Source organism: Podarcis gaigeae (assembly GCF_964106915.1).
Source record: "Podarcis gaigeae genome assembly, chromosome: 2".
In the NCBI taxonomy this organism is placed as follows: Eukaryota; Metazoa; Chordata; class Lepidosauria; order Squamata; family Lacertidae; genus Podarcis; species Podarcis gaigeae.
This window is the reverse complement of record NC_139679.1, coordinates 90,992,676-91,012,075: the sequence shown is the minus strand read 5'-3', so window position 1 is coordinate 91,012,075 and position 19,400 is coordinate 90,992,676. Positions and strand designations below refer to the sequence as shown.

The 19,400-nt window shown below is 44.1% G+C and overlaps 1 protein-coding gene and 1 pseudogene across 5 annotated transcripts in view; both read right to left on the bottom strand.

Annotated features, from left to right (window-relative positions):
• Positions 1 to 17,130, bottom strand: part of SSUH2 (ssu-2 homolog) — a 44,260-nt gene extending 27,130 nt beyond the window's left edge. For all 4 annotated transcript variants that reach the window (XR_014560619.1, XR_014560620.1, XR_014560621.1 and 1 more), the window contains exons 1-6: positions 16,736 to 17,130; positions 9,007 to 9,105; positions 7,399 to 7,480; positions 6,143 to 6,272; positions 3,841 to 3,901; positions 307 to 431 (exon numbers count right to left, since the gene is read on the bottom strand). Coding sequence is in view for 1 of the 4 variants with exons in the window: in XM_083724937.1 (XP_083581063.1) it covers positions 307 to 431; positions 3,841 to 3,901; positions 6,143 to 6,272; positions 7,399 to 7,480; positions 9,007 to 9,105; positions 16,736 to 16,817 (579 nt within the window). In the remaining 3 variants the exon portion in view is untranslated. The remainder of the gene's footprint in view (positions 1 to 306; positions 432 to 3,840; positions 3,902 to 6,142; positions 6,273 to 7,398; positions 7,481 to 9,006; positions 9,106 to 16,735) is intronic.
• A 1,274-nt stretch (positions 17,131 to 18,404) lies between these two features.
• On the bottom strand, positions 18,405 to 18,883 carry LOC310840267 (small ribosomal subunit protein uS10 pseudogene; annotated as a pseudogene). The gene has a single exon. The product of its transcript is annotated as a small ribosomal subunit protein uS10 pseudogene (transcript).
• Positions 18,884 to 19,400: the final 517 nt, after the last annotated feature.

The window sequence follows — 19,400 nt, the reverse complement described above, 5'->3', positions numbered from 1 at the left end:
TGTCTTAAACAAAATGAATGGTGGTGCCTTAACTGGGGAAGCAGAACAGTGCAATCCTATGCATGTCTACTCAGAGGTAAGTCTCATTTAGTTCAAGGGAATGACTGTGGCAGCCTAACTGAACTACCAAGGGCAACAGAATTTTTTACCTACGGCAAATGAAAGCAAAGGGTATGTAAATGAAAGCCACCTACAAAATATTAACCATCACAGAGCTGTGTGATAAAGCAGATCAAGAAACCAGCATAACTGAGGTATAATAATGTGACTTAATGCTTGATTTTCAACCCATGATTGACAAATTACCTTTACTAAAGAAGAGTGAGGAATGCGAAACTTTTTTGTATCTTCCTGAAACATCTGTGGAACTTGGACTTTAATATCCCATGGTTGAGGAGATGCGCCATTTTGTGGCCCATCTACCAAAATATCTGATAGAAAGAAACAACATAAACACAATATTTTAGCAAGCCTAGAGACCATAATCCGAACCCAAACACCACTTAAGCCCATTGAAATCAAATAGTAGATGGAACAGAGAAATCTCTGCTTTGTTTACAGGGGGTCCTGTTTTGCTTCGCCTTAACAGCATATTGCTGCTCACCCTTCTTATTATAATTAGAGGGAATACTAGAATTATTTTGAAAAATAATATGACTAAAAATTGAGTACCATGTGAATATATAGTTCCACATTTTAGATCCTTGATTAATATATCCATTAAACTAAATTATCGAAAGAGTTCTTAGTTGAAATAGATAATACAGCTAGCTATTCAATAGCTATCTTTTTTCCATGCTGAGTTACATTTGCCTAGTGGACCCAAGATCCAGATATAATGTTCAAGTTTTCTAGGGGTTCTTCAAGTTGTGCAGAGATTATCTGTGCGGTTTCTTTGTCCAGACTGCTCCTTTGGATCAATAAGTGAATTCACTCTTTCCAGGGATGTTTGTCTGAGCTCCTTGACAGGCACTGAGGTATTTCACACTTTGCAAGAAGTTTCTAGAGAAGAGTTGCCTTTTTGAATAGCAATAATGGCTGCCTCCAGCTACCCAAAGACATCACAAAGCCCCCACAAAACTGGGGAGGGGGATGAAGTTAGTAAAGAAAACCTTTCAGCTCTCTTCAGCAACTCTCAGCTGCTTTGTACAACAGGCCGTGCCAATCACTTTAGTAGGAGTTTATTACTTTTCCAGGAAAGCCATTACACTTCACCTTTATAATACTGATAGTACAAGCGACCTTTTTTCTTTTAACTTTGGGTTCTTTTGTGAGCCCGTGATAACTTGAAGGAAAGGCCTTTTCCTAAAGTAACTGGGAACTTTTCTGTGCTGAGTCAAAGTTCAAATGATCTGGCAATCATATGAAGCAGTGCTTTTTTCTAAAAATAAATAAATAATGCTTAGGGTTACTCTCATTTTGACTCAAGAAAATCACCTTTTTATAGCTCAAATCAGGAAAATTAAATACAGTAAATGAACAAAAGTACAAATATTCACAAAATGTTTAGGGGTATGCATACCCCAGCGTACCTCCAGAAAAAAAGCACTGATATGAAGGAACATATTATGCACAAAATGAACAAAAACTGAATGCTTTATGAAATGTTAGTGACATGGAAGCAATCTGTTTGAGAGGCAAGAATCATCAGCTTCTGAAATATTTAGAGATATATTGATTGGCATATGAGATACCAGTTTCCCTTTGCCCTCTGTTGATTATTTTGGAAGTGTTAACAGCATTCAGACTGTCTGTTAAATTTCTGGTGTCAAAGGGCAGGACTCATCTAACTTCTGAAGTAGACATGTATACCACTGTACTGTAAGTTGTGCAGTGAATTCTTAAAGCGTGCCCGGACATCAGCTCCCGCACAGCAGGATATCTGTACAGTGGTACCTCAGGTTACAAACTTAATTTGTTCTGGAGGTCCGTTCTTAACCTGAAACCGTTCTTAACCTGAGGCATGCTTTCGCTAACAGGCCTCCGGCTGCCGCAGCGCCACCATCCTGGGGCAAAGTTTGCAATCTGGAGCAACTACTTCTGGGTTAGCGGAGTTCGTAACCCGAAGCGTTTGTAACCCGAGGTACCACTGTATAAGCTTCTCTGCAAAGTTATCATGTTTTGCATTTGCCATTGGGGGAGGGGATTGCTTAACATTCACTTCCCACTTATTCTGCAAACAATAAATTTTAGGGAGTACCTGATCTCAGATGAACCCTTCACAGGAAAAAAAACACATCCTGGTTGCTAGGAAGAATGGAAAGGTGAAGTATGGAAATTCCAAGGACTACTAGAAAGCAAGACAGATGCAGGAAAAGTGCACTAAATTGGGTCCTCCCTAAAAGAGAGCACGTGTTGTGGTGAGACCTGGCAACCAAACCCTGTGCTGTGGGTGGGTACGTTTGGATAGCCACAGCACCCAGTTGGAAGGTCCCTTGATGCTGGGTTTAATCAGGCCAGTGGGACTCAGCCTAAACGGATTAAGGGACCCAGAGCTTCCTCTTTCGGTTTGTGCATCGGAACACCCGCCCACCTCTCCCTACTTTCAGGGCTTGTTGCTTTTGACCTTGCTATGCCGTCTTGTGTCGTCTGTCGTTGGGACTGGGGCACGGGAGGAATTTCCCCACTTGGCTGATTGGCTGTTGCCATTTGGGTTTCACCTGCCACGTAGCAAATCACCACAACTTGTAAGGTTGCGGATAGGCTCTGGTTCAGGTGATAGGGATGGGGGAACACTCTCGCCACCCTATGTGAAGGGTATTCTGTTAAAGGAATCCAGGGACTCAATGGTTTGGTCAACCCCTGAGAGGGGGTTGTGCCCGTGCCTGAGTCCAGGGGGACATTTGATTGGTGGACATAGCCTGTTCCCGACTTTCCGCTTATCCAGGTGTTCACCCTTGGCTGACCTATGCTGGTGCCCTGGGTCAGCGCTGCCTACAAGGGTGCAGGGAGCTAGTCGAACCAGAGCCTATGCAACCACTCACTTGCTGTAATCAATAAAGTTGTGGCCTAAACTCTGCCAAAAACCAAACCAAAATTTGAGTCTTGTCTGAATTTATTTGAGGAGAAGGTTTAAAGGTCTGAACACGCAAAGGGAAGAGGAAAACATAAGCTCTTTAGGAACCCAGGGGTTCCTGTTGCCTGGTGTTCACACACCTCACTTATCAATGACAGCTCTGACTTCGCCCATTGGCTGAAAACACTGACAGGTAGAAGCAACCAGGCTCACTTATTTCCAGAAATCACTTAGAAGGATAATTGCATATTTTGCTTCATAGCTTTATTTCTAGGACTTCCTTTTTAAAAAGAAAAAAGAAAAGAAATCCCTGAGTCTGCCTCCCAAGCTTGAGGGTACCACTGAAGCCCTTTGCAGGCCCCATGATACCCATGGGCATCACGTTGAAAAACCACAGCCTAGTGTGTGTATTTTTCTGCAAGGAATTCTCCCTTAATTGCATGCATTTTGTATGTTATTTTCATTTTTTCTCTATTATGCACATTTCTGTGCACATTCTTTTACTGGAGAATTACATTACAAATGTTTGAGAAGTGTGGATTTTGAAGGAAAAGTTGTTTTGATTCATATATTGATTCTGTGGGTGTGGTAGGTTCATTTAAAGTGTGAACAAATTATTCTGATTTCATGGACAGGTGTTACAGGGAATCAGCCATCCACGTGGCTGTGTGCTCACTACCAGTTATGACAGAATGGTTGTAAGTAAAATGAAGCTAGATTTTTAGGGCTCTGTACAAAGCATAATTAGGTGACAAATTACATTGGATTACAATGACACAACTGCAATCAAAATGGATGATTCACTATTCATGAAAATTACTCACTGGTATAAGGCTCAAAAGTCCATTCACATAATCTTGTTTCAGTAAAGGTTTCCAGCCGATACTGTGGAGAAATAAATATTGTAATTAAATGCAATTACTAGAAACTGTAATTATCACTGAAAGTAAATAGGAAATATTTTGTTCACTTTAAGCCCTGCTCAGCAAGTAGAGTTGTCTGGGGACATTTTGAGGTGGTAGTCTGTGATGGACCAGTGGCCTGCCATGCCATCCCACAACTCCTGAAAGTAATTGAACAAGGAGCAAATTTCATCATATCTCTGCATCATTGCCCTCCTGTTCCTCATATTCATAGCCATCTCACAACAATAAACTAATCTCAGCCTCTCACAAACCAAATTTGGTATGTTCAGTTTGTGCCACTGGTCACCAAGACTCATGTACATAAACCAGTTTTTATGAGACTTAGGTCTCGGCAAGAGTGGCCCACCCATGAGGCAAAATGAGGTGACTGCCTCAGCAGCAGGATCCACCGAGTGGCAGATCCAGTCGGCAAGGAATGCGTCACCTGCCACAGTGCTAGAGACAGCTGCAGCTCCTTGAAGGCCACATCTACCACCTCCTTCACAGCCTCCCCCCGCCACCCTAATGTTTCCTCCACAGTGGCCTCTCAGTGAATAGGAGGCACTGCTGGTCTTCTCCCAAATCCTGTTCCCAATGTTGATCTTTATTTCCCCCCTTGTTCCTGATGTAAATCTTCACTCCCCTCTCCTTCCCTGGTGGGGGGTCATGGACTGGCTGGATGCAGAGGAATGGTGGGAGGCACCAGCTGGGGAACCTCCAGGGGAAGAAGGCTCAGAGCCAGAGGATTCATGGTGGGACGATGATGAGTGGTCAGAGGGAGAAGAGGGAGCAGACTGGGAGGAGGGTGTGTCGGAAGCTGAAGAGGTAACAGGACTTAGTGAGCAGGAAGAGGCTGTGGCAGAGCACGGTTCAGACTCAGAGGTAGCAGCGGGGGCTGGAGGGAGTGGGGCCAAGAGGTGGAGAGGCCTGCTGCAGAAGAAGCCAGGGAGTCTCCCCTCCTGCTGCATCCAGCTCCCCTTCCCCTTGGTATTCTAGAACACACTGAGAAATGAAAAGGCCAGAGCAGAGGGTGGTTGTGCCCAGACGCAGCTTGGAGAGGAAGAGTCCTAGTCAGCACTAGAAAGGTGGGGACTTTCAGCCCTCGCAACTGCTTCATCAGGGCAAGAGCTCCAGGAAAGGGTTGCTGAGACCACTAGGCCAGAGCTGCAATTTGTTTCCTTGAATAAAGAGTCACTGGCCTTGGTTGATTTATTGTTTTATTGCTGACCTACAACTGACTCCCTAGGGACGCGGGTGGTGCTGTGGGTTAAACCAGAGAGCCTAAGGCCTGCTGATCGGAAGGTCAGCGGTGTGAATCTCCACAACGGGGTGAGCTCGCGTTGCTCGGTCCCTGCTCCTGCCAACCTAGCAGTTCGAAAGCACGTCAAAGTGCAAGTAGATAAATAGGTACCGCTCTGGCAGGAAGATAAACAGTGTTTCCGTGCACTGCTCTGGTTCTCCAGAAGCGGCTTAGTCATGCTGGCCACATGACCCAGAAGCTGTACGCCGGCTCCCTCGGCCAATAAAGTGAGATGAGCGCCGCAACCCCAGAGTCAGTTACAACTGGACCTAATGGTCAGGGGTCCCTTTATCTTTACCTTTACATCTGACTCCAACACTGACACAGGGTGAGGGGCACCATTTTGTGGCTCGCCTCAGGTGCCAAAATGCCTTGGGCCAGTCCTGGCCCTCAGGTATATGAAATAATAATTAAGAGGGTTGCAGCAGTGGGGGCAGGGTGGGGCAGCAGTGCTTACCTGGCCTCCCAGCAGCAGAATTGCTCCTGCTTACCAAGAGGGAGAGTGCCAAGGGTGGCTGGAGCTGTGCAAACACATCACTGGAGCCAGCATGTTGTTCCTGCTGGTGCATTTGCACAGCACAGACTTCCCCACCGCCTTGCCCCTCCCACTCCCATTGCTGACAAGCAGAAGCAATTCTGCTGCCAGGAGGTAAGGTAAACAACACCCTGCCCCACCCTCTGCTCCTGGAAGCATGCCTCTGAGCAAATGCAGACTGAATAACCTGCACACTGAAGATTAAAGGGAAGAGACCTCAGTGGAGAGCATGTGCCTGGTAAATATTTTTAGCTATGAGATGCTGCTAAAGTCCCACTGAAATCAATCAGACGGATTGGAGTGCTTAACTATCTGCATCAAGCCACTTCCCTTCCCTAACTCTTGTCTAATTTACACCTGTTGGAAGCGCATCTGGGGATACTCACCCTGTACAATGTTTGCGGCTTCAGTTCCTGAATGACAAGCTCTCCTGCAGCTCTGTTGCCATAGCAACATTTGGAATTGACAAAGCTGAAGAGCGCATTTCTGGCCATGTCATCTGTCATTCTTGGGATCCTGTGGATTAACGGCACAGCACACACTCGTTTCTAAACCATACATAAATGAATTTAATACCCGTAGCAGTCGTTCAGGAGCTCCAAAAATGCAAACATGGAATGAAGAAGTGAATGGCAATCACATCTCTTGGTGCGATACACGGCCTCTATGACGTTGCCGTCAGGGCTCTCTCAGTGTCCATAACACAATAATGAATGGGTGGGGAATAAAAATCGCTGCCAGCCTCAAGTTAACCAAAACAAATTATTAAATAACATGCCTGTTCTTATCTAATATTCTTGTGCTCTAGGCTGGTTGCAGTTTTCTTATCTCTGTCAAATTATATTGATATGCCTTTTCTCGACAGCCCCGTTCTAAAGATTACAGGCAGCGCAAAACCTCTGAAACACACAGAGACGTATAATCTTGCTCCTTTTATGTAGAGGCAAATGGATCCTAACGATGGAGTTTTGAAAGCCCCATCCATTCTCAGCAGCTGGTTCTGTGCACTTTGCTCAAAACAGGGCCATCACACGAACCACCTGACCATTGCTGCCTGGAACAAAATGACTAGAGGCAAACAGCATGGGCTTAATGTAGTGGCTGGGGGAGAGGAGTGGCTGACTCTATGGAGTAGCAAGTTCCTGGTGCAAACATGCCCACTGTGGTCCATTAGGGCAAATTGGGTGCCGCCCCACTAACCTCAGTCTGCCTTAAGCCAGCATCCCAAATGCCTGCCCCCCCTTTTTTATTACAACTAGCCTAGGGGTGGCCCTGGCTGTCAACTTCCTCCTGCTTAGCTTCTACTTCATCCTGTTAGAGATCAGCAGTTTAGAGGGTGGGAATGAAACAAGGAAAACCTGTAATTGCCTTTGCATTGCAGGGGTTTGGACTAGTTGACCCTTGGGGTCCCTTCCAAATATACGATTCTATGATTTTATGACTCTAGCTACTGTTGGCCGGCCAGTCTTCTGCCCTAACCATCTCAATAGGCACCAGCCACCAAAGAATTTTTGCTTGGCACAATCCTATAGGCTCAGGAGATTCAGTCTGTGGGTACTTGCACCTTTTTTGCAGGGCATGGGGTGTGATTCATACCAGTGCTAGCTTTCCAATACAAGGAAAATAAACAAACATTTCTTACCTGCACTGCAGAAACACTGGGTTGTTTCTCTGTTCACTAAACTTTTGCATTACCTCTGGAGGCGGAACTAATTTTTTTCTGCCTAGATGGGAGAATTTAAAGAATAATTAGTCTTCATCGTCAATGATTTCCTGGTGCTGTCAAAGCGGGTGGGGTGGGATAACAGTGAAAACCTGAAAGCTAAGGAAAATCCCCCATAGAGCTGATGAGAAGAAGAAGAAGAAGAAGAAGAAGAAGAAGAAGAAGAAGAAGAAGAAGAAGAAGTGTCCCATGGACTGCAAGAAGATCAAACGTATCCATTCTTAAGGAAATCAGCCCTGAGTGCTCACTGGAAGGACAGATCCTGAAGCTGAGGCTCCAATACTTTGGCCACCTCATAAGAAGAGAAGACTCCCTGGAAAAGACCCTGATGTTGGGAAAGATGGAGGGCACAAGGAGAAGGAGACGACAGAGGACATGATGGTTGGATAGTGTTCTCGAAACTACCAGCATGAATTTGACCAAGCTGTAGGAGGCAGTGGAAGACAGAAGTGCCTGGCGTGCTCTGGTCCTTGGGGTTACAAAGAGTCGGACACAACTAAACGACTGAATTATTATTATTATTATTATTATTATTATTATTATTATTATTCTCATCATTCTGCTTTCTATCTTCTGGCCATTGGCAACTAAATGAACCAGGGAAACATATGAACAGACCTTGATACACATTTTTAACTGTTGTAATTAACATGCAGCATCTATCTGTCAAATATATATTCTGTCTGAAAATGGAATCCCACCTTTCTCTAGTTCTTACGGCTGATAGTCAGTGAAAGGGCTTTCTGCACAGATTCTCAGCTAGGTGAGTTCTATTGGCCATGGTTACAGATGTGCTATGGAGGCAGCCTTGGGTACTTCCATCATTCAGTGCCAGCCCAAGACATTCCACAGTAGCAAGTGGAAACTTGCATTGCATTACAGTGGTACCTCAGGTTACAGACACTTCAGGTTACAGACTCCGCTAACCCAGAAATAGTACCTCAGGTTAAGAACTTTGCTTCAGGGTGAGAACAGAAATTGTGCTCCGGCGGCGCGGCAGCAGCAGGATGCCCCATTAGCTAAAGTGGTGCTTCAGGTTAAGAACAGTTTCAGGTTAAGAACGGACCTCCGGAACGAATTAAGTACTTAGCCCGAGGTACCACTGTATAACGTATTGTTCTTTGGCAGTAATGCATCGATTGGGTTGGATCCAGACTAGTTCTAGGGAGAACTCTTCTCTGTTTGAGGGAGCAGATAGTTGCTGCTGATTCTGCATTGCAAAACTTAGGATCCCCTGAAAACCTGCTCCAGAGGATTGGGGGACATTTAGGAACAGCGGAAGGTTGCCCTGCCTTTCCTTCAGTGGGACCCTCCCTTTCATGAATGGAAGGAGCCTCCATTTGCAAGAGGGCAAGTCTGAATCCATCCCCAAAGTCTTTAGGCTGAGATTCTATTGTTTGTTTATTTGCTTATTTATTTAATTTACTAGTCGCATTTTTTGCCACTGCAGCTCAAAGTGGCTTACAATATTTTAGAGCGACTTAACAATATTTTTCTAGGGGGGCCATTTTGTCAATGCATACTTACCAAGATCTCGGAAAGTCCACTCATAATGACCCAGTGGCTCTAACAGATCTGCAGGAGATGCTAAAGGACTTTCAGGCTCTGATTCCAGTTCCAGGGTAGCTGTTTTAGACATAAATATGAGTGGAATATTTAGTCAAATTATCATGTATTTTGGGTTTCTTTTTTGTATAATCATATGTTCTGAATTCTATGGTCTCAGACTTTATTTTTTAGCAACAGTCATTGCCTTTTTAATGCAAGAGTTTAGAATTGCCTGCAAGTAATCTTAGGGCACCAGATGTTTCTTTGAGTCATGTGCTCTTCTAAAAATATGCCCTTTGCTGAGCTGTAACAATAGGTGCTCATGATTCCTAATGCAGAAACAATGCACTCAGTAACCATCACACTAGAGTGCTTTGTGCCATTTTGAAGGTCCATACAAGAAAATATATATACATGCAGAAGCTCCAGGAAATGCCACTTGCTAACAATGTACAATTCTAACACTGGGGAAAGTGACTTGATGACATCATTCATCAATTTGATAAAGTGGACCTTTCTGCTGAAAGCATTCACAATTATTCACTAGGACAAAAATAATCTCTCTATTCTTCTACGTACAAAAAAATAATTAAGATGATACACCAGTCCATTTCTCTTGCTTTAATACAATACTGTGGTCTAGAGGTAGAGGGCAAAAAAAGAATTGATCCGGACACAAGCAATTTCTAGCTTCCCTTATCACAGATGATCTCACTAGACCAGTGGTACCTTTTGACACCATCACCCATCACCCCTTGCCCATGTTGACTGCAGCTGATGGAGTCCATCAACATCTGGAGGGAACTGCAATAGCTACACTTGCACTAGGCTGCAGAACACAAGTTATGCTGCAGGAGTTTTTGATAGCTTAAAAAAAAGAACCCAAAACCTTTAATCAATTCAATTTTTCCCTTGCTTTAAAAAAAAAAAAAATGTGGACTCAGAACTGCTTCCAGGTTTTCTGAGTCCAGCAGGGCAAGAGGGAGCTAGTAGCCTATCTTGTTTCCAGAATCTGTTTAGAAAAGGCCTGCGCTACTTCAGCAGTATTGGTACTGAATGTCCCTAGTTATGAACTGTGGCCTGTCAAATGCTCATCAAGGGACCGTTGTACTATCCCACACATACCCAAGATTTATGAGCTCTTTGGTGGAAATGGTCAAGCTGGAGTCTATACAGAAATTTAACTGAGAAGCCACCTCTCCCCTCCATAGCCATTTGACTGCCATAGTTCTCTGATGAGGTTCTCCTGGTGGTGCTTCATAGTCCTGCCATCCATCTTTAGTGTGGTGGCACAAGTTTTCTCAAAAGCCTTCAGCGGCTCAGGACCACAATACCTCCAAGACAGGCTCTCCCCATATGAACCACCCCAGACTCTGCAATCATCATCTGAGGCTCTTCTTCATGTGCCCCTTCCATGGGAAGTCCAGAGGGTGGTAACACAAAGGTTACCTCCAAAGGAACGTGGCTTTACAAAACCAACAGGTCATATTCTGTGCACCTGAGAATGATGTTTGGCTTATGGATATCCTGGCCGATTTGACATGTTGCTTGTGAGTAGATTGGTGGCGAGCCAGAATTTGGACCGGCTCGTGTGGCAGGTAAGGCATTGGGTATAAGCCTTAGTTCTGGTTGGAGAGAAGGTTGTAAGCCTCTGCCTGCCCCTCCAAGGGAATGGGGTATCCTCTTAAAGGGACCTTGGAGGAGGTGCTTCTATCCAGACACCTGGGCAAGGGCAAGGGCCATAGCACTTCTTGAGCCGGCGATCCTGGCATAGTGGCACCTATTTGATGTATGTCATAGGACCTCCTTGGCACTGTTTCGACCCCTTGGTCTACCATTCAGCAAACCATATCAGTTACAACCCAATGCCTATGCCAAGCCCTTAACATCTGTAATAAATAAAGTTGTGGCCTAATTTGAACCATACGGCGTTGTCAATCATGAGTGATCTTTCAGTCATTGGTACTCAGGCTCACAACACCTGTTCATGCAAGGGCCTTTCTGCAGTGGTTTCCCATTTGCGGAATGCTCTCCCCAGGGAAGGGACGCGGGTGGCGCTGTGGGTTAAACCACAGAGCCTAGGACTTGCCAATCAGAAGGTCGGTGGTTCAAATCCCCGCGACACGGTGAGCTCCCGTTGCTCGGTCCCTGCTCCTGCCAACCTAGCAGCTTGAAAGCACGTAAAAGTGTAAGTAGATACATAGTTACCGCTCCAGCAGGAAGGTAAACGGCGTTTCCGTGCGCTGCTCTGGTTCGTCAGAAGCGGCTTAGTCATGCTGGCCACATGACCCGGAAGCTGTACGCTGGCTCCCTCGGTCAATAAAGCAAGATGAGCGCTGCAACCCCAGAGTCGGTCACGACTGGACCTAATGGTCAGGGGTCCCCTTTACCCTTTACCTCCCCAGGGAGGCTTGCCTGGTGCCATCATTATATGTCTTCAGGCACCAGGTAAATACTTTCCTTTATAACAAAGCCTTTTAACTATCAGTGGCGGGATGTATTCCTCCCCTATTAGTTTTAATGTATCTGGGGGCGGGGGGTGTCAGTTTGGTTGGGTTGGGCAGGATAAAGCAACTAACAAATTCAATTAACAACAACAACAACAGCAACAACACTTTCCCCCTGGAAATTAGGCATGTGCTGACAGTTTCCTATTTACCGTGCATGCTAAATGTCAACCCACCGCCACCCCTCCCAGTGTTTGATTAATTTTACTGATCTACCCTACTGACAACCACTGTGGATGTAAGCTGATGGTGCTGTGTTTTAGATCGATTTTATTATATTATGTTGCGTATCTGTATTTTGTACACCGCTTTGATATTTCTAACATTTAGCTGTGTGTGTGTGTGTTAGTTAACTAAATAACCCATTATTCAGCCCTGAAGGGTCTGTAGAGTGATCAAAATTGGAGAAGAAAACAACATTAAAACTGCATAGAGAAGTTGTAGAACGTGAGACACTTAATTTCAGGGTCATTGGTTGGAGCCCTACATTGGCTGGAAGGTTCCTGCATTGCAGCGGGTTGGACTAGATGACACGCATGGACCCTTACAACTCTACAATTCTATGATTTTATGATAACAGTCCATGAATGCTAAAACCACACTATCCAGGCCTGATTTACTATCAGCGAGCCAGCTTTGCAGCCCTAATCTTCATTATCGCCAGGTTTAGTGGGTGCCATTTCCGACATTTAAGCAAAAGAAGATGAACTCAAGTTGTTATTTTTCTTTAAGCCTCCCCTCCCCTCCTTCTATGGTCTTTAACTACTGGTTTGAAGCTGGTTGTATAACAATGCTCACAAATCTGTCCAGCTTGCCTTGAAAGTGAACTACAATGGTACCTTGGGTTACATATGCTTCAGGTTACATACGCTTCAGGTTACAGACTCTGCTAACCCAGATATAGTGCTTCAGGTTAAGAACTTTGCTTCAGGATAAGAATAGAAATCGTGCTCCGGCGGCGCGGCAGCAGCAGGAGGCCCCATTAGCTAAAGTGGCGCTTCAGGTTAAGAACAGTTTCAGGTTAAGAACGGACCTACGGAACGAATTACCGTATTTTTTGCTCTATAGACTCACTTTTTCACTCCTAAAAAGTAAGGGGAAATGTGCGTGCGTCTTATGGAGCGACTGCAGGCTGCACAGCTATCCCAGAAGCCAGAATAGCAAAAGGGATTGCTGCTTTCGCTGAGCAGTGATCCCTCTTGTTGTTCTGGCTTCTGAGATTCAGAATATATTTTTTCTTGTCTTCCTCCTCCAAAAACTAGATGCGTCTTATGGTCTGGTGCGTCTTATAGAGCGAAAAATACGGTAAGTACTTAACCTGAGGTACCACTGTATAGTTTGTAAATGCCATAGTAAAGGTCAACTTAGAAGGAAGAATATGTTCATGTGTGCCAGATATCGGCCCTGAAAATAATGATATAGTAAATAACCAGAAATAACACAGTTATAAATAGTTCTTGTTTGTAGTCTGCAACTTGCAGACAGACCTGTTGCTATAGCAATCCAGTTGGAAGTCACAATAGTGTGTAAATACAGCCTCCTTGTTCTAGGTTAGTGGAACAAAGAAGTTGGGTGTGCTTGGACAATGGAAAAGGGTGTATTCACATCTATTCATAATATGCATTTGACCGCAGTTGTGTGATACCTCTGTCAAAACCCATAGAAATAAAGGGTTCAGTTCCATTAACTCTGGGTGAAACACATGTAGATATTGAGAGTTGTTGGGCCGTTATGCATGCCAATGAAAACTGCCCCCTTCATTATCGTTATAAGGCATCCAGAGCAAAAAATAAAGAAATGATGTTATGTGCGACAGAGGTACATGTGAACCCAGCTTCAGGCCCATAACAATCAAGGAGTCTGTGTGGTATAGTGGTTACAGGGTTGGACTAGGACCTGGGTTCAGATCCCCACTTGGCCAAGGAGTTCACCTGGGTGACCTTGGGCCAGTCACTGCCTCTCAGGCTAACCTGCCTAACAGAGTCGTTGTGGGGATTAAATGGTAGGTGGATAACCAAGTATACCACCTTGAGCTCCTGGGAGAAAAGGGTGGGATAGAGGTGCAATAATGAATAAATAGTGAAAAATAAAGGAGTGAAATGGCATATTGCCTAAAGCATACATGTTGCTGAATGCTCTTTTCTGCTTGTTTATATGAAACGGTGTGTGTGTGTGTCTGTCTGTCTTTAAAAATTGTAGCAGTATGGATCCAGTTGAACTTATTCTAAAACAATTGCAAGTCTAGCAGTTTGGCAACATTTGTTGCATGGATGAGTGGCTATTTGGGGGGAATGGGATGGAAGAGCTGCAGCAGTGTGGCAGCATCATATGCCCCTCTAGAGAACGGGGGAAAGAGCTGAAAACTTAAGATATTCAATATGTTGCTTCTCATTCACAATGTTTATAAGACATTCTCAGCATCTTACCAAATGGCACACTCTAGGAAAACAGGACCAGTGAGTTACCAGGAACAATCAGAAACTAAGGTAATCTGCCTGCTGAATTGCCTGCATGTGGGTGTTTGAGCAGACTCAAAGATGGAGAAGAAGGCATCTCAGAGCGATTCAGAAAATGCCCCCAATATCATCTATTCTGTAGATGCTTTGTCGAATTTTCAGGGTTTGTTCCATACATCTTCCTGCATTTAAGGAATGGGGCGAACTTTAGTTATAAATAAAATCATAATCATATCCCCCTGTAAACAAGTATTTCAAGCACATTGCCCATATAATTCAGCAATATGCATGAGGCACGTCTTCACAGTATTTCCCCCACCCTTTGCAAATCCCTGAGCTGCCATTAATTATACCCTTCTAGTTTTTAAAAAGCAGCTTGTTTCTGGAAGAAGAAACAGCTCAGGGAACAAAACCGTGCATGTGTAGCCATTGCAATCTTGTGCACTACCACAGAAGATTAAGGCCATTTATTTTCTAGGTGCTGCATGTAAAAAGGCAAATCACATAAATTGTCCCGATCTATAATATTCAGGTCACGCCAGCCATTTCTTTTCTGCAAGAAAAATACCTCCCCATTTCCCACTTAGGACTACTGATTTGATCTGTAATAACTGTAATCTTGCAATAGCTTTTCTGTGTCCGTGATGGATCATCTTTGACAAATACAGCTCAGCCCCAAATTGCACATCCACTTTCATATTCTCCAACATTTCAGAGATGAAAACAGGGACACTCTTGTGTGCTTAATTTACTCTGCAACAGTCTGTCCGGCACCGGTTTTTAAAGTAGGTTATTTTCCTAACAGACCATAAGAGAGGTCTATTCTCTTGTTACTGGTATATTTAAGAGTGTTTAATATAATGCTCAATACCACCATTGATCTGTTTGTGCTCATTAGAGAATAGCAGCAATTGGCTATTTCTTTACTACATTCATTCCTGCCTTCCCTTGAAGCATTTCAAGATGGCGTACGATGGGCCTCCCTAATTGTATTTTTGCAATTACCCTGTGTGGTAGGTTAGACATAGGCTTGTAGCCAGTGCTAGTTGAGTAGGTCCACTGATATTAATGGGCCCAAATTATTTCAGTGGACCTACTCTGTGTAGAACTAATGTTGGGTGCAACCCACAGTGACTGACCCAAAGTCATCCAGGGAATTTCATGGCTGAGTGGGGATTTGACCTTTGGTCTCTCCAGTCATAGTCCAGCACTAGACGAACCACTATTTTTTAGTGGGTTTTTAGAGCCCTCCTCACCTGAATAGTTTCAGAGGGAGAAGAAGGAAGGAAGGAAATTGGCACTTTCTGTCTATATACAGTGGTACCTCAGGTTAAGTACTTAATTCATTCCGGAGGTCCATTCTTAACCTGAAACTGTTCTTAACCTGAAGCACCACTTTAGCTAATGGGGCCTCCCGCTGCTGTCGTGCCGCCGGAGCCCGATTTCTGTTCTCATCCTGAAGCAAAATTATTAACCTGAAGCACTATTTCTGGGTTAGTGGAGTCTGTAACCTGAAGCATATGTAACCTGAAACGTATGTAACCCGAGGTACAACTGTATAATGCTTGGACACTGGTATCACGACGAATCTGCCAGTTCCCACTCAGAGATTTGAATTCTGGAATCCCATGGGAGGGATTAAAACCTTTGGGTTGGCCACTTTAATAATTTACACTAACAAAATGGGGACCCGTACTATATCCCAGGAGACAAAACACAGTCAGTCTTTTTACCAGGGCAGAGTACCGGTAAACATGGTCTTTTATGTATTCATAGATGTGTAAAGGGACAAGATGAAACAAGATTCCCCTTAGAAGAGAGATCAGTTTTAAATTGAATGGAATAAGGCATTTATACTTCTTTAAGTACACTAGGAAATTGCTTTCTTTTGTTTCTTTCTCAGAAAAAGCCTCCGAAGCAGAGGAAAATGAAGCCTTTAAACCAAGTTCTCAACTAGATCTTAACTATATGTATGAAGCTGCTGAATGACACCCCCTTGGATAGAAATACCAACTCTTTCTTAAACAACCATTTAATGTCAGCATCAAAATAACCAGTGCATTCATTTACTAGCAATGGGATTTGGTTATTAAGCCTCCTTGTAAAGGGCTATTTGACGACCTTCTGCAAAACAAGAGCAGGAGGTAGCTTTAGATGATGCTTCTGTTAATTACACATCATTCCCTTATGGGTTAGAGAAATGACCGTTAAGCCCAAATTGCCTTCTATGGACTCTTGCTGTCAGAAAGTGCAAAGCAACCGCAAGGCAGAATTCAAAGGATAGTGAAAAGTCAATGAATGGCTCCAACTCAAATAGAAATCCAGGGAAATCATGCACCAGGCTTTCAACCAGATATCAATATTATTCTACCTGCTCTCCCATTTCTGAAAGAAATTGCAACTAGCCAACTTTTCATCAGGTTGTACTAGAAAACTTGCATTTATTTACCACAAGCCACACACTGTACTTCAAAGCCGAGTCTAAGGCTATGAACACACCATACATCAAAAACAAATTTCCCCATTCTCCAGAGAACCCTGGGACCTGTAGTTTACCCCTAACCGAGCTACAGTTCCCAGCATGCTTAGCAAACTACAATTCCCAAGATTCTTGTGGGGGAGCTTTAAATGTACAGTGTGTACAGCCGCTGATTTTGAAGAACGACTTCCCAGAACAAAGCATGCTTTCAGACAAATTGCCTGCTTTTGCAAGGCATGCTGAACAGCGTGACTTTGTTTACTTACTGTCTTCGTCTCCGTTCTGTCCCTGATCCATTCTCATGGTGCAGGATGAAGTCTCTGAGTCCCACTCCAGCAATTTCCACATATATTGTTTACTGAGGATTCTGTGTTAGGAGCAGATAAAAATCCCATGCACGCCCCTGGAACCACTCCCACTTTATAAAACAATCTGAAGAAAAGTATGTAAAGTGATTCATCAATCTCTGTTGAAATGAAGTCCAGGCTACAAGTTAAGAGCTCCCACTGATACCTGCCCCCGATTCTAAAAATACATTCTTTCACTGTCTGTTGGATGTGATTGTGGGTAAAAAAATTCATCTTTGTACTTTACTCTTTTTCATTCTGCCTAAAACACAGGATGCATACACACTGTACATTAAAACACACACACACACACAAAAGAATCCTGGGAACAGTACTTTACCCCCAAAGGGCTCCAATTCCCAGCACCCTTAACAAACTACACTTCCCATGATCCTTTGAGAAGGGAAAACAGTGCTTTGAATGTGCATGAAATGCATGGTGTGCATGTAGTCACAGTTTAGATCAATGTCTAATTCATTGCTGCCAAAGGGAGACTGACACTCTCCTAGTGCTTCTTTAAAGGAATTTTCAAAGGTGAGGAATAAACTCAAAAAGGCACCTTTAACCTCCCAGAAAGGCACTTTCAAGCTGTCATAAAAAAATTACAAATAAAGCAATACTATAATTATAATAAATGTGCTTTAACATTAAATGCGATTTAGGCTGCCTCCAGACAGGGATTCAGCATTGAAATCTACTTGCTCAACTATCTCAAACAGGTTATTGGAAACAGGTTTGTTCTTCAAGTTAGAAAAGGTAAATCCTGATTAAATGGGGGAAATGGGGGCTGGTATTTTGATGCCAACAATGTCATGTAGATGCTGCTTTAAAAAATGCACAAAGAGCACCCCGTTCTCAGTGGTGGCTGGTCCCCATTGGGAGCCCAACAGTAGGGGGTGCTAGAGGCAACAGCAGGCAGAGTTAATGGATTTTAGCTGTCTCCTCCCTTCTGAGTTCAACTAGTGCAACACTGAGGCTAACAGGGTTGCCATATGTCCGGAATTTTCCAGGAAAATCCAGATATTTGTTAGCCCATGTAAGCAGTGCTGTTTTCCCATAAAAATAGCTCAAAAACTGCAATTCTTTTGCGATTTTGCTATTTAAAGCTCAACAACCTTGCCAAAAAGGCTCAGCAGCTTTTCTGTCCAGATTTTCACTGTTTGAACAATGGCAACCCTAGAGATTAAGGAGGAGGAACATGTACGATAGCAGGTAGGTGACTCCCTAATGGACCAGCTCATCCCATGATAAACACCCATCTGGAACTACCCTTAAGGAATTTAGGTCTGACATTTTGGAACAAACTTCTCTAGTCAGCCCTTACACCACCACACAGCCTCATTTTCTACTTAGGTGTTCCCTCTGTATCCTCCCCACTGTATATAGGCAGCATACCCATGCTTTCCCCATTCTTAAGAACCTCAGACAATCTCAATAATCTCCCATCAACTTTGCTCCTTTACAACTTCCAACTCCTGTTTTGTTGGTTGCTTCCTCTGTACAACACTGCTACCCAGTTTGGGGCATCCCCCCCCCCCCCAGATGCTGTTGTTCTGTGTTTTTTTTAAAGTTGATATTAACTTTTTTTTGAAGCAGATGACAATCATTTAGGCATCAGCAATGCTAACCTCAACTTCTACTCCAGCCTCAATACTGATAGAAATTATCTTCTTGACAATCTCCGAAGGACTGTGCAAGTCAATGAGACGCTTGTGAATGCACATCTGGAAACGATCCCAGGTCTTGGAACCTTCACCACATGGTGTTTTCCTTGTGGTGATTCACAGAATCTTGGTGGGCATGCGGACAGGTCCTTTCACTTTTAGGTTCTTTTCCTTAGCACCTCTGATCAGATCTGCACAGACTTTTTCAAGCGACTTCACATTGCGACTTGTCAAGATGATTCTGATTCGATGAATTGCTACCTCCTGTTCTACAGGTGCTTTCCCAGTATCTTTAAATTCCATGGCCGCTGCAGAGCCTTCCTGACCGACTTATTCCTGGCCGAAGCGTGCGAGGCCCGGGGAACAGCAGTGAGTCAGGAAACGGATGTCTCGCCAAGACATGGACGCAGATGCTGTTGTTCTTATTCTTGTTGGAATAAAGTGATTGCCCTCATTTTTTAAATCGGGTATTGTCTACTTTGTTTGGGGCACTGGTTAGCCAAAGTGGGTGATGCCCTGGGGGTAGTGGGATTACCTAGGAGGCAAGGGAGGAGCAGGGGGCACATTCTCCTCATCCATCTCAGCCTGCCAGCCCACTCTTGAGCTCAGTGACACCTCAGGACACTTAGTGTCAGTGTTGCCATTGTAGAACTCAGCATGGAGGAGGATGGAGGCAAAACTAGAATTAGTTGGCTCTAGCGCCATCTACCGTTGGCCTCCCTGCCCCTTAATGAACCAGTTCCAATGAGCACCAGCCACTACTGCTCCCACCTACCCCAGCGATCGACTACTGTCTGACATGGTCGCCTCATAGAGCGTGTTCAGAAAAAGGGCTACCAAAATAGTCAAGGGGGTGGCTCAAACTCTCCACGAGGAAAGGTTGCAGCATTTGTGACTTTTTAGTTTAGAGAAAAGGGAAA